Source organism: Lepisma saccharinum, chromosome 4, assembly GCF_977018435.1.
Source record: "Lepisma saccharinum chromosome 4, izLepSacc3.1, whole genome shotgun sequence".
NCBI lineage: Eukaryota > Metazoa > Arthropoda > Insecta > Zygentoma > Lepismatidae > Lepisma > Lepisma saccharinum.
In genome coordinates this window covers 77369957-77388633 of record NC_139232.1, presented here as the reverse complement: position 1 = coordinate 77388633, position 18677 = coordinate 77369957, and the positions used below count along the sequence as shown (strand labels likewise).

At 36.2% G+C, this 18677-nt stretch overlaps 1 protein-coding gene across 2 annotated transcripts in view; it reads left to right on the top strand.

Moving 5' to 3' along the window:
• Rpn9 (regulatory particle non-ATPase 9) overlaps window positions 1–18677 on the top strand; it is a 42358-nt gene that overhangs the window by 9008 nt on the left and 14673 nt on the right. Inside the window, exons 2-6 of one of the 2 annotated variants that reach the window (XM_083121734.1) lie at window positions 1594–1707; window positions 3773–3962; window positions 6054–6119; window positions 16363–16499; window positions 17867–17981. In XM_083121734.1, coding sequence (XP_082977860.1) covers window positions 1594–1707; window positions 3773–3962; window positions 6054–6119; window positions 16363–16499; window positions 17867–17981 — 622 coding nt within the window. The remainder of the gene's footprint in view (window positions 1–1593; window positions 1708–3772; window positions 3963–6053; window positions 6120–16362; window positions 16500–17866; window positions 17982–18677) is intronic. The other variant, XM_083121735.1, reaches the window with a different exon arrangement.

The window sequence follows — 18677 nt, the reverse complement described above, 5'->3', positions numbered from 1 at the left end:
CAACACTCATGTTACGTTATTCTTTGAATTTTCACGTGTGTTTGTGCATGTAAAATAAAAATTGCTTTTTAAAAAAAAGTGATAAAAATTTGCTGGGAAGGGAGGAATTTGACATATACTGGGGTCACTTCGGGTTATTTCTTTTCATTAAATAGTATTGTGTTGACCATTTACTACATTTCAGCTAATAGCTGTGTATATACTTCATAATTAATAAACCTATATATTTAATTGAAAAATACAAGGTTCCAAAGCAAAGATCATGGTTGATAAACATGTCTACAAAAAAAATATTTTTCGACTGGGAAACCTGGAAATGTCAGGGAATTTCAATTATCAAAAAATCATAGCAATCAGGGGTAGACAAATACTGAGAGCCCGGTGGCCATGGTGACTGAAAAGTTTCACCTGGCACCTTCATTTTAAAATTCAATACTAAAAGAAAAAGTACAGTATGTATTTTTTTAATGTTTGTCTGTTTTCTGTACATTAAATCAAAACAATATACATGTTCTTATAAATTTTTGCACTGTTGCTAGATTAATTTTAAAATTGCAGTTATATGGTAGGTAAAGGTAAGCTAAAGTTCCCCATACATATAGTACCGTGCCGTGAAGGCATATTTAGGGGATAGGACCCCACATAATCTCGATCTCGGCCATTTTGGAGGTGATGTGATCAGCACTATGCTCCGGCCTCCTTTATCCCCCAGAGTCAGACAAGGCTGGAAGAATTCAGACTTTAGATCACCCTCCCCGGGTCTCCCGCATGGCATTCAGATGCCCTACACCACCATGGCTCTACCCCCAGTGTTGCACCCAGGTACTCATTTAATAGAGGTTGTGGCAATCACAGAGCCAGTCCATGCAGGTACATTGCTGTAAAAATGTGTATATGAAATGTGTCATGGTAGTCAGGCACCCTATAAACTGGACTACCACGTAAATGTTAGGCACGATTTCCAGTACCTACTAAGTAAATTCAGATTTTCATGAACAATTCTTAATGTATGTAAAGCAGTAATAATGTAAATTAGCTAATAAGTAATCAGGGTTCCCAGTGGGGCCCATAGTGGTTCGGATCCTACTTTAAACTGTAGGTCCAGTCCCAATTAGCCTATCTGTGCATAAAATTGACTTAGAACAATAACTCAACTACAAAACAATTGTAAAGATTAGTTGTTAACTATGAGAAGTGTATATTGACATATGGAAATAAATCAAGGACGTATTTAGGGGGGGTCTCTATTCTTTACAGGCTTTTTACCTATTCGTGTAATAATAATATAATACTGGAATTAAGTATTAATTTGATTTAATTTAATTATTTTAATTTAAACATTATTATTATTCCTTAGACACTTGGTTTGGACCCCCCCCCCCCGGAAACATTTCTAGATACGTGCCTGAAATAAATGTATTAAAAAAATCATGAAAATGATGCGAAACTTGTTTTGAAAGCATCTAATTTTGCTTCCAAATGTTTTACTGCCTTTTGCAAAGCTGAAACCACACATTCCATCTGAATTGTTAATTGCTTGTTTTTGCATGTACTAATGAAAATATTTCATAATATAATCTCCTTTCTTTTCAGATTATGGCACCAACTAACTTTGAGGTTGGAAATATTTATAAAACATCCATCATTGGAGAAAGGCGATAGTCGCATTCAATTATACAATAACTTCATTCAGATTTTCGAAAGCAAGTAAGTAATATCATCAAAGAGGTACGCATTTAATAGGTGGCTTGCACACACATGCTGCTCACTATATACTTCCTACAAGTAAGATATATGGCACATAGTGTAAATCCTAATTTTGTGTCCATACCAAAGTAGTGTACTGTACTTCTTCTTATCTTCAAAGTTCAGGACATTATCTTTAAGCGAGGGAGGGTAATAAAAAGTTATCAAGGAATTGATTTATTTCTCTCTCTCTCTCTCTCTCTCACTCTCTCTCTCTTTAAGGTAAGATTTGATGTGGAATTTTGATGGGTGGAAAATGTTATAACAGTAAAAGTAGGTTTTTTATGTTACCACCTTTTTTTTTTTTTTTTTTTTTTGCTTTACTTTTAGTGGCCAGTAAAGTCAATATTGTTTGTGTTCATGACTTCAATTTGTACTTTTTTCATTACTGCGTTTTGGCTTGACAACTTTTGATTACAATGACAGATTTTTTTCAGTTCAATTAAAGTTATGTCTTTTTATAATTTAACCTGTTAATAACTAATTCTACTGGCAAAGTAGCCCCATTATGGTAGCCAGTAAATGCCAACAGTATTAAATGTGATTTAATGAACAGGTTTTCTTCTCTGGTTTTTACTGCTTTCTTTCACTATGATATGTCACCAAGTTATCTTTTCTTCCAGTGTATTAATCTTGATTCTTTTAGTTCAGCATGAAGATATTGTATTTTTATGATTTTTATTATTGATTATATTTATACTAGAATGTTTCCCCCAGTCAGTACTTGTAATTACCAACAAAATTTCTGTACCTGAGTATTAGAAATTGGAACATTTTCTTTAATCTGCGCATCTACAGCTTGTTTACAGAAACCAAAAATAAAATAGAAACAACTTACCTTGAAAACTGTAAATGAAATATAAAGAAAACAACTTTCTCACTGTCAATAACTTTGATCCTGTGACTAGTTTCCATTCCTGAACTTCAAAAATATCGTAAATGTGTTAAACTCGTTCCTGTCTACTTCATTGACTTGGAGAAACCTCCCAGGTAGCAAGGAATGAAAAAATGTAACAATACAGGATAATATTGTCCCAGAATGTGGATTTGTTTTACCGTATCTACATCAACCCAAGTGATGAGGTTGTCAAGTTTTACCAGAACACTACTATCAAACCAATGAAGCAGAACAACCTTTTATCTCATGCAAATAGGAGATTGCTCCTACTGACTTATTTGTACAGCTTTAACCCTATTGAGAGAAATAACCTTGTATTGTGTATAAGCGGCTTGTCTGGGAAAAGTGAATGAAAATTACAGGCCTCTTTAGGCTATATCCATTTCTTTCTTTGGCCTGGTAATTTAAAGTATTTTTTGGGGGCAGTTTTATATTGCCTTTGGAAGAACATGTAAGGGATGGATATGTACTAACAAACTGGGGACCACCCAGGGATGGTGTTCTGTTAAGTCCTGATAATTGAAATTACTGATTAACATTTGAGAATTTATGTAGAATAACAGCCAATTGCCTATTTGTCAACATCAATTAGAAAATTATTATAAACTCTCAAAACAACAACTATTTAATTCACAATCAAGTACAAATCACTTAATGATTTAAAATGCAGTTATCAGTTAATATCAGTTCGAACCTTAAGACTATTTACAAATTACTGTTGAAAGATTTACAGATTTGATACATTTGTCTATTTTTATAATGGCCCTTGTGAATACCTCATTAGTTTTAATTTCATGTTTGCCTCACACAATACTTGTATTTCATATTTGGAAAATGAGAGATGTGGTAGTACATAAATAAATACAGAGAACCTTAGTACTCTTCTGCAAAGCTGTTCTCCATTGTTCTATTAATTTCATTGGCCACTGCCACCATCCTCGGAATTTTTTGCACTGTTGCTTGGCGTGCTTCTGTTGTTTTTAGTTCTTCAGTTTCCGCTAGGTGCACTGTTGTCATCTGCCTGCCTGTGTCCGTGTCGACAATCAAAGATAGCTTCATGGCAAAGTGAGTACTAAGGTTCTCTGTATTTATTACTTGTAGTGTTAATGCATATATTTTTTCTTATAGGATAAATCCTCTGTCTTTAGTGGAAATAGTTGCCTGTGTTGTCCCACAATTTAGTGATCCTAAAGATGCCTTGGAGTTCTTGAAGAAGACTGAAGTGAAAGTCAAAGGAAACAGTGAAGCCATAGCATTATGCAAAGTTCTCGGTGGACAAATAATGCTCAAGAATTTGGCTGACAAGGAAGAGACAAAGGTAGGTTTCATTGAAGATAGTGTTATTTTAGAGTTCATTATCTTAAAAATTTTAACAATTTATATTCTAATGCAAAATTGAAATTCTCGTGTAGAGAATGGTTTACCAGGAGTTCATGAAATTCCGTAACTGTCCAAATATAAAAAACAAACATTGATATTATTATATTTTTTGTTCGTATAACCTGTTGGAGAGCAAGGACCCAAAAGGAAACACAGCTCATTTAAAGATAAAACTGTCAACATTCTGATGTTTCACATGCTTCCTGCCAGCATTGTCAGGGATAAAATGAGGTTAACAACAGGTAAGGGCAGTAAAAGCGTTGCACACCACATGCCATTGGAAACTCGCCTGACTTCCATCCCATCTTTTCTTTTTGGTGTGTAGAGGGCCAGTTCTTAAGGCATTTAAACACTTTTTTGGAAAGGTTTCAAGAGAGCACATGCTCCCTCATCAGGCATTTATTTATAATTTGATATTTTTGTTTTATGTAATTAAGAAAACTGTTGGATATAATCCAGGTGTTGACAGGGTTGCTACGTGTCTGGGAAACCTGGAAAACAGGGAATTTTGCAGATCATCTGGAATTTACGTTCTTTTTGGAGAGATGAGGTTATCGTCTATTATTTTATAGATCTTGTTGGCATTTCCTATAGAATTCCTATATGCAACAAAAATTTCTCCGGATGCTGTGTACTTATAAATGTAAGCAAAAAGTAGGATTTTGTACGACAGCATAAATTGGACAGGAAATTAAAAATTGTGTATGGTTTATGAACTTTTTCTGTTGTTTTATATTGTGCAGATCTGTTATGGTGAAATAATGTACCTCTGTTACCTTAGCCCGAAGGCTAGATGCACGTGATTGTAGCACCCAATACATTTGATGCCGATTGTAATTTTACATTTTACTCTTCGGATTTTCACGTGTTTTTGTGTGCGTGTAAAATTAAATTTGCTAAAAAAAAGTTGTGAAAGTGAATATTCATAATAATTAATGGATTATATATTTAATTGAAAAACATGAAGTTCAAAAGCAAAAATCATGATGATAAAAATGTCTGGAAAAATTTCATTTTTGGACTGGAAAACCTGGAAATGTCAGGGAATTTCATAATCAAAAAATCGTAGCAACCCTGGTTGAGTTTACCATTAATAAACCATTTCTATGCGGTTAAATTTGCCAACAAATATGAAATAATTGAAATGTGCAGTATGATGAACCATCTCACCATTTTCCATCTTTCTACTGGATCACTCTTCATTTCAATAAGCCATCTGTGTAATGTATGTTACACCTTCTAGTTTCTAATAAGATACTATGATATAAATTTTCAACATGTATTTTTTTTCCCACTTCATACGCATTTTGCTCACTGAATGTTTGTTCTTTAAATATAGTATTATTTTTTTATGGGGGACAGGGATTACGTATCTTCAGTAGGGGTCTTTTGCAGTGCTTCGCTGCAAATTTGGTGCATCCTGCACCCATAGGGTCGACGCTAGAATAGGTTTTGTATAAATCTACCCGTAAGATGGCTATAGTGTGTTTTTTATACATTTTTTTTATACTCCTCTCTCCCACTCACCATGGATGTATCTACCCCCTCCTTCACACTGATCTATCGTGGTGAGCATAGTCTTACCAAATATGAATTTTTGTGTAAAATTTTAATTTTATTCTTTTTTTTAACTTTCATTATTGGGAGGTAAAAATGTATAAGTTTTACCTCCACTTAGAATCTTATCATTCTGAAAAAATGATTTCATTTCTACAACAATTAGTTTTCCCTCCCATTTGTTAAAGGTTAAACCAGCATGTAGGTAGAAGCTCATCATACAGAGTGCTCATTGGCCTCTACAAGTGCATACAAGTTGCTCAATACAGTTCTAACCTAATCACATGAGCTGATTTATAGTTCTCCAGCTTGAAATTGGCAAACCAGCCAAAATACAGCTCCAAGCAAGTGTTTTTATGTGTTACTGAGCACCTGTTTTGCGAGATTTAATTTATGTAGTATTTTCCACAATTATCATGTAACGTATAACATTTCCTGGTAAACTTATTGAATAGCTTATGTTTGTTTGCAGGGTGTGTTTAAACGTTTGTCAGAAGAGGCAATAGAAAGGTGTAAGGTGGAGATACAAATTTTAAAGGTACGAATGAAGCCTCCTTCTGGTAAATGGAAAGCAGTATTGTTATATTCGGCATTAGATGTACATATTTGCATTATACGTGTTACTTTATACACGGTGATTCATAATTCCCTTCAGGGTTTCAAACATTTACAGTACAAGAATTATAACATACAGCAAGAAAGATGCATATCAGTACATAAAGACTTTATCCAAGTTTGCACTTGGAATAGATCCCATCATATAATTAGAGGGCGTCTGTGCTTATCTCAATGCTGAACTCCCTGGTCATTGGATTTGACATGTTTCTCGAGATGACTCTCCTCTTCTTCCATGGCCCCCACTCACCTAACATATCTGCATGCGATTTTTCGTGGGGTTATATCAAAGATCTTGTGTTCGTGCCCCCTTTGCCACATGATTTGACACAACTGTAAAAAGGTTCACACGTGCAGTCACTGGTATTGATAGTGATATGTTGGGACGTGTGTGCCAGGAACATGATTTCAGGATTGATGTCTGCCGTGTCACCAGGGGTGCATATATCGAGAAACCTGTAAGGTACGTTCCAAACTTGGAGAGATTCTTTATGTTCTGATATGTACCTTTTTACTGTATGTGTTACAGTTCTTGTACTATAAACTTTCGGAACCTCAGAAGAAATTATGAACCACCCTGTATTTACTTGTAAAATTCTGAGCATTAAATAATAAAATATCTTCAGGCCATCAACTACTCCAAATGTACCTTTAGAACTTTTGTTACAGCAAGTTTAAAGTTCTTGTTAACCCATCGGAATACAATTTTTAATTTGAAATTTTGACCTCGGAATACAATTATTTCTCACTTTATTTTGCCATTTGTACATACACATGCTATCATGGAAATTGTGACAAAATGTTACATGTCCACATCCACAGGGTTTTAAGAATAGTTCAGTTATATCGGTTAAACCATAAAACACTGTTCAGAAGACACTTATGTTCAAGAATAGTTTTTTTCTGTATGGTACAACATGAAATACTTGTCCACATGTAGGGCAACCCTGCATTTGCTACATTCAAAGCAGGATTCTCCTCGGTGTTCTCTATCGTAGCAGACCTTACATCTTCTAGATGGTGCTACCTTCTTGTCAGTTGGTGGTATTTTCATTGGAAAATGACCCCACATTCTACAGGGTGGCGACACCTGGAAAACCTGGAAAAGTCAGGGATTTGGAGAGGTCTTGATTGACAAATGTTTCTTTGTTGAACTGTAGATGTGATGTGATGCAATGGACCTTCCAGACATTTGATTTTGAAGAAGTAATAAGCGCTGCACTTATACGGGAAATCATTTTGCCAGCCTTTGTCATAAACTTTTAGGTCTCTGTTATGCATTGGACACAAACAACCATGGTGCCAGAAACAAGTAATGGAAGGTGAGGAGGTGGGGGAGGAGAAATTTCCAGTGAGGCAGACACATTTGATGAACCTCTAAATGTTACATTTAAAATGTATTGACATATTTTTTGCTTGTCTATGGGAGCTATAAGGGGTTGGACCTGTCAACCAGAAGGGTGCACCACTCTGGCACCGTCCGACAGATGTCCAACACCATAGTACGGCATTGTGTGGACATTATGAAGGAACGTTGAAACGAATAAGGGCGTTAATCCAACCTGAATTTTTTGTCATATGCCGTGGAATGACATTTGATCCACCAAATATTTAGGCTCCATTGATGCATGTGAATTTTGTCGGATAAATGTGACTAATGAAAAGATTCCCTCGGGCTATTGACCAGGTGAGAGAATCATTTCGTCATTCCTCGCAAGGAAAGCTTCAAGACTTACTTAAATCTGACTAATATTGAATTGCGACAAAATGTCTCACTATGGCATAAAAATGCATGCATGGCACTCTTATGCATCCGATTTTTTTGTCTGATGCAGTATGACATTTCGTCGGACAAACTTCCAGGCTCTCAATCCTAAAAACATATAATTTTCGTCAGTAATCAATGTTCCTCTGCCAGCTCTAATGATTTTTCACATTTCGTCTACTGTTATTGAATTGAACAGGCTGAAGCTTTATATGAGAGTGGTCCAGAAAGTACATTCCAATTAGCCATAAATTGAAACACAAACTTTGGTAATCATTGACATTTTATTGTCTTAATTACAGTGACCCATAACTTACTTTTTGACATATTCACCACCATTCTTCAGGTATTTGTTGTAGTGTGACACTAAATTTTGTATGCCCATGTCATGTGTCTGCCTCCAAAAATTGGAACCATCTATAGGTCATTCCATGCCAAATCAACGAAATCCACAACCAGATCATCTCAGAATTTTCTAAAACTCTACTATTTGGTAGTCTTCATGAAGGTATGAAGTCCTGAGAAATTGTAGCTTCCTATGTGGCGTAGTTATGGAGTTTTGGAGGCTCGAAAATACAAAAAATTGTCGATTTTTAGTCTGCCCCTGAGATTTTCATGGATAATTGCTCTTACCCTAATAGACGTAGAGAGCTGATTGTAGTCTTGTTTAAAAGGACATGAAATAAGCTTTCCAAGGGTGTATCACATCACTATATTTAGAATAAAATCTTTTCAAGGTCACCACTTTGACCTTTGGACCTTGAACTTTTGAAGATGCATATCTGCAATTTCCTTGGGACCGAAATATATTGTTGACACAAGGTTACACTATAACATAACTGAATTTGAAGTTTGGACGATTATGGGATATTTAAAGAAAAACAATTTAATCAGTAAGTGTATTTCTTTTCAGCCGGTCATTTCTAGTGGTAGTTTGCAACACTGTTGTTATTTACATTTAAGAATAATATGATTATCTACAGTAGTGAAAAATGGATAAGAATGTTTGTTTCCTAAGAAATAACTTACATGCACCATAGTTCACAGGTTGTTCTTCAGTATTCATTCATTCAGTCTTTGCATGGCAAGCGTTTACTTTTGTTAGAACATTGCACGTTGGGACCCAACAAATGTCCAGTTGGACCAAATGGGGACATAAAAATAATCCTGATTGTCCATGAGGTTGAAGAAAGTTAATTTGTAAATCACCGGTGTCTTCAGACACTTTATGAACACACACTAACCACCAGTTGTTATTATCAGTGATCGGAATGCTACATTTTAAAAGTAGCTTCGCTACAGCTCCAGCTACTCTTCCAAAATGTAGCTTCGCTACAGCTACAACTACATTTACTAAAAAGTAGCTCGCTACGCTACACCTGTTCGCTACTCGCTACTTTATGCGCTACTTTTGCATAAAAAAATGAAAACAACAATATGGGTATTAAAAAAATCCCCTACTACTGGTAAATAGATTCTGTTATTTATTATCATGATTCCAGTCATTCAATAATTTTGATAGCAATGTTACTTCAGTTACTTATTTTTACAATAGTTTTTGAGAATACCATACCTATGCAAGTGGCATATCAATTGAAATTTGATAATTGAATATTGCAATTAGGGTGTTACCCAAATTATTACAACTATACACAAATAAAATTTGGTACGATTACGTATTTATGTTCACATCAACATATTTTTCTTACGAATAAATATTTAATTTTTTATAAACTGATATGAAGTCAGCATTTTGAATGAAAAGTACCTGGAGCCCTTTGACTACAAAAGGTCCCCAGGTTTGATACCCAGCGGAGGCACATAGTGGTTAGGATCCAGTCTCGATCAGCTTATCTATGCATAAAATGGACTCAAAACAAAAACTAGGAAAGATGCCAAGTTGGGAGGATGAGGTCCTCCTGCTCCTCCATTCCCCACACTGCTCATCATTCATCATTCTTCCTCGTTCTCACAATTAGCCGAAAGTGGCAGAAAGCGACTATAGGTAAGAGAATAATTAAATAAACCATTTATCCTCATTGTCATGATTGAGAGAAGTGGAAGAATAGATGTGGAGGTAAACAGAAGAGGACAAATGAATGGTGGTGGACTATATCAAAGCGTTCGAAGAATAATATGGAATAGGGATGTACCTATGAAATGCAAGAAGGTAATATGTAACATACTATATGCCAATAATTACGTATGGAGCAGAGACTTGGACAATGACATAGAGAGACAAAGAAAAGATGCAGGCAGTGGAGATTAAATTTCTAGGGAGTCTCTTGAGGAAGACTAGACGGGATAGAATAAGAAATGAGGAGATCCGACAGACAGTGGGTGTAGTGAAGCTTCAGGACAGAATAGATCAGGCACAGATGAGATGGTTCGGACACATGAAGAGGATGGATGCAGAAAGATTACCAGTAAGAGCTTACAATGCACAAGGAGTTTGAATAAGGCCAAGGGGGAGACCAAGATGTCGGTGGAAAGAGCAGATAGTGGAGAGTGTTAGGAGACAAGATTGGAACACCTTGGAAAGAGAGGAGTTGTGAAAGACCAGGAAAAATGGAGAAGTTTGACTTCTATGCCGACCCAGCCAGAGGCAGGAAACAGCGAAGGATGATGTCATGATTAGCAAAAGTTACAGAAAAGTGACGCAAAAGTAGGAGAAATACATAAATATCAAAACTATGTATATTAACTAAAGAAAATTGTCGTTTCTGCAGGAAAGTCAATAACTCGTACATACTTTTTGCAATATGATAAAATTATTGAGGAAACTGTCGTATAAACCTGAGTGTTCTAAACGTATTGTAATTTTAAAATTTGTGAACAAATACTATCGCGAAAATAATTGTAATCCCAGAAACTCTATCATTCTTGTAACAATAATTTATTGCTGGTGAGATCCTATATACTGACGATGATCAATGCTGTTAACGTACCGAGCCATTTATTGCTGGCACTATTCCCTTGTCAGTGCAGTGGATATTCCATTGCTCGTTTTTGCACTGCAAGTTGTGTCTTACACAGCAATTAATGACATTTTGGTGTGTCTTACACCATGAATATCCACAGGATTTGTTCCGGGGGTGACGCAAATGAGGCACTTTTTTCCAGTGGTAAACAAGGTAAAATAGCGATTCAGCTAAAAAAACGTAGCTGTTAGCAGGAATATATTCATATATGTCAGTTAGTTATCTGGATACCTGAATTCTTCAGATACTAATTAATAAATTACGCAGATATCTATAATCTACAATCGAGATTATGTGTATCTCCATGTAATAGACTGTCTTTATGAACCTCCTGCAAAATTAAGGGTTATTGTCGATTTTTTCTGACGCTGTTGCTACGTTCAAAATTCACCTCAAAATGCCAAGAAAAAATGTAGCTGTAGCGAAATTTTCGCTACAACTACAGGAATTTTGTAGCTTCGCTACTGCTACAACTACAATTTTCAAAATGTAGCGTCGCTACAGCTACAGCTACAAATTTTGTAGCTAGCTACAGTAGCTCGCTACTTCTGACCACTGGTTATTATATACACAAGTAAAATATCCATTAATATCTGTAAATTCTAAGGCATTTGAACATATTATGAAACAATGTTCTATAAATTCATCACATGCAGAATAACGTTTCATATGTATGACATCTTTTGTAAAAGGAAGAACTGCATGAACCTTTTGGAATCCTGGAATGGAATTAACTTTAGCAAATCGGTCACACAACATAGAAAAATCATCCTCATGGTAGGCAACATTGATGAAGTTTTTGCAATTTTTGTAGCGTGCTGCTGCTCCATCAGAAAAGTAAAATAAGTTGGCCAGGTTTGTCAGAACCAAATTTATCCTTCTAAAATGTAATAAGTACTTTCTGGAGTAAGTTAACTAATGCTTTATCATGCTATCTGATATGGCAACTAAATTTTCAGTCATGACTGTCGAAGTATTGGGATTTCCATAATAAATAGTGAATGGATGTATTGTTGCTTGACCATTGTTCCAGTGAAAACCTTGCTAGGCATCTTTCAACACACAGGAGTAATTTTCTGCAAAATCACAAAGTACAATGTAGTGCCTATCAAGAACAGTTTCTTTTAAATGCTTGAGAAATTAAGCATTTTGGCATGAAAGAATTTCCAATCAGGTGCACATTTTTTCGACTAGAATTTCTATGAATTTTGCAGGCTTCATTGATGTTTCAAGTGTTGATCTGTCTGTGGATATCCACTGTTTGTTCCTGCTTTGGTGTTAATTTCCAGGTGATACTTATTAATTACATAATATGGACTGTCAAGGTTTCCACGGATCTCAAAATCTTCAAGGCTTTCTAATCGGGATGATACCATGAAGCTGGTGATCAAGGTATCTTACTTAGAAAAAGTCAGCTCAAATTAAAACTGTCACACTAAACACACTATCTATTCAACATTCTACCACACTTGTTTCAAATAAGACTCCTGCACACATTCTTCACTTTCTAGTTGCAGAAGTATTGCACATTAGCAAGCCTGCAATGCAATAGTGCAGTGTTGCAAACTCCCACTAGAAATGACCGGCTGAAAAAATACATGTATACTAATTAAATTGTTTTTCTTTAATTATCCCATAATCGTCCCAACTTCAAATTTGGTTATGTTATTGCGTAACCTTGTGTTAACAATATATTTCAATCCCAAGGAAATAAATATGCATCTTCAAAAGTTCAAGGTCCAAAGGTCAAAATGGTGACCTTGAAAAGATTTTATTCTATATATAGTGATGTGAAAGTGATGGAAAGCTTATTTCATGTCCTTTCAAACAAGACTACAACCAGCTCTCTACGTCTATTAGGGTAAGAGCAATTATCCATGAAAGTCTCTTGCGCAGACTAAAATTCGACATTTCTTTGTATTTTCAAGCCCCGAAAACTCCATAACTACACCACACAGGAAGCTACAATTTCTCAGGATTTCATATCTTCATGAAGACTACCAAGTAGTAGAGTTTCAGAAAACCGAGATGGTCGGGTCAGAAATGACACTTTTTTTTGTTGATTTGGCATGGAATGACCCTTATATAGCAGCGTTACTGTCATAACGTATGTGCTGCAAGAAACTGCTTCAGCTGAAGGAAGAGATGAAAGTCGTATCGCGTGAGGTTGGGGCTCCCACTTAAAAGTGATGCAATGGAGCCCACTTACGGTCAGGTGTGTGGGGTTGTGCATGATGGATCTGCCTTTCATGAATTGTCTGCACCAACGTCTGACCATACTGTCACTTATGGCCAGTCCTTACACCTCTCACAATTTCCAGTAGATCTCTGCCAGCATCCACTTCTGAGCGTGCAGAAATCTTATTATAGCATGCAGTCGGTATATGAGAACTGCCATCTTTCTCATAGAGTTGAACCAAGCTAACTCTTGCTGGCCCCCATAGCAGAGTGGTGAGCACATCGTGCTACAACACCAGGGGTCCCGGCCTGGGCATGGATGTTTGTGAGTGTCCATTCATCAATTTCATCATGTCATCAATCATCCCCATCTTTGCAAATTAGCCAAAAGTGGCACAAAAAGCGAAGTAAAATAAAGCAAGTCAATCAATCAATCAACGAAGCCAAGTCCTGGTGCGGACCCGTCTTTATGGCAGTGACCTGCTGTTGCCACTTTTACCTACGAAGAAACTTGCGGTCAAACAACCAATTATGCCTACCGCTTGCCCCCCCCCCCCCCCCATCCTTTCAGCAACAATCTGCAACCTTAGAATCCCTCCTCCCTGCAGAGGCCAGTAGGGAAACAGGATTTTGCCAAAATAACAATTCTGCGCTGTGAATACAGCCAGGAGATACTTGGCCCTTGCATAATGCTGTTCTTAAATCGACTCCCTTCACAACGTTACAGACACATACCACCTCATCCTATCTGTATGTGGGCATCGTGCTCCAACCACAGGCGCAGTGTTCCAACGATATTGAAACTTACTTTCTGGATGTGCCTGTTATATGGACGCTGTTATTAACAGCATGTTCCTATCTTATCCTGTCTGATTAGGAAAATCAGATGCCTGTGCAGTACAGTAGATTCCGTTACTATAAATTGCTTGCTTTAAGATTTTAATAGATGTGCACACACATATCTACAGCTTGAATAGCGATATGAAATTCCCACATGCAATTATCAGATCTCAATTGGATAAAGGAAAACACATGTGCGTTTTCTAATCGATCCATGGTCAGATCCTGCAGTGAATGTACCAATTGAACTTTGTATAATTTTGTACTTATAAAATAAGCATCCTGTACCATGGCCGGGCAGCCTAAGGCATCATGCTTTGGGCTCTGACTCTGGGGTTCGAGGTATGGGACTGGTGGCCATCCACTATTATGAGGAAATTAGGGAGCGAAGAATGAGTAGCATAACCCAGTCATGGAAACCTAAGACTGTGACTTGCAGTTCGTCATGCTGACCACACATCACCCTGTAACTGGTTGGATGGTCTCCCACCTTGGCACGTGGGAGTAAAGCTGACAGTCTGTAGGTAGGCCCTGCCCCTCACGACCTATTGCACCTCAGATTATTTTTTAATATTTTTTTAAAAAAATAAAATACACAAAGGATGTTTTATTTGTAAAAAATTTAATAGATGCCGAGTCACATTCATAAATCACATAATCATTATGAGGTCAGTGTTTTTCTGTATAGAAATTGAAGCAAAAAGATTCAGTCTTCACCAGGAACCGAACCCAGATCTGTAGCATACCATGTCATTTGCTCTACCCATTGTGGCAGAGATAATTCCATATGCATAAAACAGCGAAAGCAAAAAATCACGCAAAACCAGGGCTGGCTCAAGAGCTCAGTTGATAGATTTGGGTTTGAATCCTGCTTGAGCCTACATTTTTTTGCTTAAATTTATACATAGTACATCTCCTGGGTATTTTCCTGTTTTATAAATGCAGTTTTGCACACTCCAAAAACAAATGTCTTTTGTTTTACTTGTAAAACATATTTACAAAACAGAAAAGTTTTATAAGGAAGCAAACAGAATTTACTTCATGGCATTAAGAACCTGGCCATTTACTTTACCTTAATACCAGCTAGGAATGCTGCAGAATCGATTATGACATCCTATTGGCAAGAGTACATGATTACAGGTGTATGACCATGAGTACCTTAAAGCAGATTCAATCAGGCCTGTAGCTAGAACCGACCTCCAGGGGGGCTCAGAGGGTATCAGGTACCAAGTCCATTTTTCAAAAGTTTAATAGTATTAAATGAAGGTAAATTATCTGTGTCGGGGGTCATTAAGTTAATTTAAAATATGAAATTTGGAAATATCATGTACAAATACTAGTTTTTTTTTTTATATCTTCTAAAACATCTCTTGAAGTGCTAATGACTGCTCCTGACACCATCCCTTAATACTCCATACAATTTTTGATGATACACTTATATATATCATACATGTTAAGTTGTACAATATTCACTTCAATCATAGTGCCTACCGTATATTCCACCCCCGGCCAAAGCATTAAAACTAGGAATCTGTTCACATTTGATGCAGATGCGGAAGGAATATGGATAATGACATCAAAGTCACAGATTTCTGTCAAGCGAGAGGCTGCAACAGGGGCAGGGAAGGTACAGATAAAGAAGGCACCCTATGAAAGAACTTTCTAAAGTCTAGAGAATCTTCTAAACACTTGCCGCTGTTCATAAACAAGATGAATGAACGAAGTTGTGAACAAAATAATATATTGTGTCTACATTTTCACTGTTCACCTCAAACAAATTAGAATACAAAATAGTTTTACTTAATGTCAAGGGGGCTCTCGGAAGTGCCAGGGGGGGCTACGGGCTTGAATTCAATACAACTTCTCATGTTGAAGGCAACATACAAATGTAGTGGAAGTCTCGAATAAATGTCCATACAGACATGGCAAAATAACATTACTTTCAATTTCCAATAACATGGAGGCTCGTTAAAACAATTCTGTCTACAGATCTGCTACTTGAACTTCACATTCCATAACCCAAAGTATGGACATTCAACAAATGGTTTACCAATAAATTTGCAACAAGTACTGGCTCATTTTCAGAATGCCAAGGACTAAGAAATCTTATCCAACTTTCAGAATTAAACATTATAATTAAAGCTACAGTTTACTTCCCTTGTGGATCTGGTGATCCTGAGCAAACCATCATTCAATTCCCTCTAGTCCTCATACAAACCACATGATTTACTCTAAGCTCCATAACTGCCACCCATTAGGTGAACTACTAAACACTGCCAAACACCAGCCTATTGTTACAGGGTAGGCAAATTCTTTCCTGGGAAAATTTGATATTGCCACTTCCTCTCGATGTTGCTAATGTGCATAATACTCAGTTTTTTACTCATTTCGTTTCATTCCAGAAAGTAATTGAAGAAGTGGAAAAACTATTGGATGATGTTGATGGAATCACTCCAGTTCATGGCAGATATTATCTGTTGGCCAGTGATTTATATAGAATGTTAGGAGATTTTGCCGAGTATTACAGAACTGCATTAAGGTAAGAAACTTTAACTTTAGACTTACGGTAATTTAGTGACCAGATATTGTGTTTTGAATGTTGTTTCACTGGGGGGTAAAGGCGGTCAGGGGCGTGATGCTGATCACATCACTCCCACTCATGACCGGATCAAGAAAGTGTGGGGCATTACCCCCACACCCCCTATACACCTTCATGGTGTGGTGCTAAGCACAGGGGAGCACTTTACCTTTTTTTTTTTTAAATCATAAAGGAGAACTGAACTCCTCTGCAACACAGCTTTGTAAGGGCCGGTTCCGTCACCTCATTGTTATCTGGCTTTTGAGATCAGAGTTTGCTACTTTATCATGTAGCTCCCTTTCCGCCCTAATTGCCCTTATGATGGTGAGCTCCCACTGTGAATGAAACTGAAGACCACTTTCACCAAAGGCAAGTGGAACCTAAAGCAGCAGTACTTTTAATAATGTTCTGCAATGACGTATTTACATGTATTGTTAGGGGCTGTATAGTGTATTTGCATTTCCATTTTTTGCTCCCATTCTCACAAAACTGTTTTCCTCTAGAGTATCACCTTTTCAGGATGCACATGAAATAAATTTAAATCTTGAAAAATTATCCTTATCCTGCTTAAACATAATATTACTTAATGTTTTGACAGAATTTCACGTATTTTTCAGGTTTTCAAATTTTATTTTCATATAACTCTTGAAAAGCATGTGTGAAATTGTAGTGAGATTTTGAGTAATAAAAAGTTTGGTCACTACAAATAAAAAGTTTTTCTATGGTAGTTTTGACCATTGTACCAACAAAGTTTGTGTATTAACTTCACTTTATGCTCAAACAGGCTAATCGGAACTCAACCATCAGTTTAAAGTAGGACCTGAACCAATGTGCCTCCACTGAGTTTGAACCCAGGACTTCTTGACTAAAAACTTCCTTAAACAGTTATAATCTCTAATAATTCAACACTTGCTTGTTATTTTTTATGATTTCATTAAAATATAAGTTATAAGTAGAGATGTAAAGTTTTCATTTTATTTTTCTCTAAATTTTGATGTTCTTTTTACTGCAATCCAGTGTTATTTTTTTCAGTTTAGGACAAAATTCGGCATTATTAATTTACTGTGTTATTTTTTCATGTGTTTTTTACCTTCCTTCTATGCTTAAGATTTTCACATTGCTTTAGTTCTGTAAAATTGAGACATTTTGGTTATAATGGAAAAAAGAATATAAGGCATACCTTCATGAGAAATTACCAAATTTCTTACATTTGAAAAACTATTTCACCTCATCAGCCAATAAATATGAAATGTGGAATTTTCAAGTAGTTGATTTATGTTCCTGTAGTTATGATATGTCAGACACACACTTATAAATTCCTGTTGCAGATATCTGGGATGTATTGACATATCTGAGCTTAGCAACAAAGTTCAGCAGGATCATGCTTACTGCTTAGGACTTGCTGCTCTCCTTGGTGAAGGTGTTTACAACTTTGGTGAATTGGTGAGTATATCAAATTACCTGATGGAGGTTTGTGTGAAAATTTATATAGCTATAAATAATATGCAACACACTATGGTTAAGAAATAGCTGAATGGGGTCATTCCACGCCAAATCAACAAAGTTCACAACCCGACCATCTCAGAAATTTCTGAAACTTTACTATTTGGTAATCTTCATGAAGATATGAAGTTTTGGGGGCTCGAAAATACAAAAAATTGTCGATTTTTAGTCTGTGCTTGAGACTTTCATGGATAATTGCTCTTACCATAATTGACGTAGAATGCTGGTTGTAGTCTTGTTTGAAAGGACATGAAATAAGCTTTCCAACGGTGTTTCACATCACTATATTTAGAATAAAATATTTTCAAGGTCATCCACTTTGACCTTTGGACCTTGAACTTTTGAAGATGCATATCTGCGATTTCCTTGGAACTGAAATATATTGTTAACTCAACGTTACACTATAACATAACCAAATTTGAAGTTGGGACGATTATGGGATAATTAAAGAAAAACAATTTAATTAGTATAAGTGTATTTTTTCAGTCTGTCATTTCTAGTGGGAGTTTGCAACACTGTTGATATTACTTTTAAGAAAAATATGATTATCTATAGTAGTGAAAAATGGACAAGAATGTTTGTTTCCTGAGAAATAACTTACATGCACCATAGTTCACAGGTTGTTCTTCAGTATTC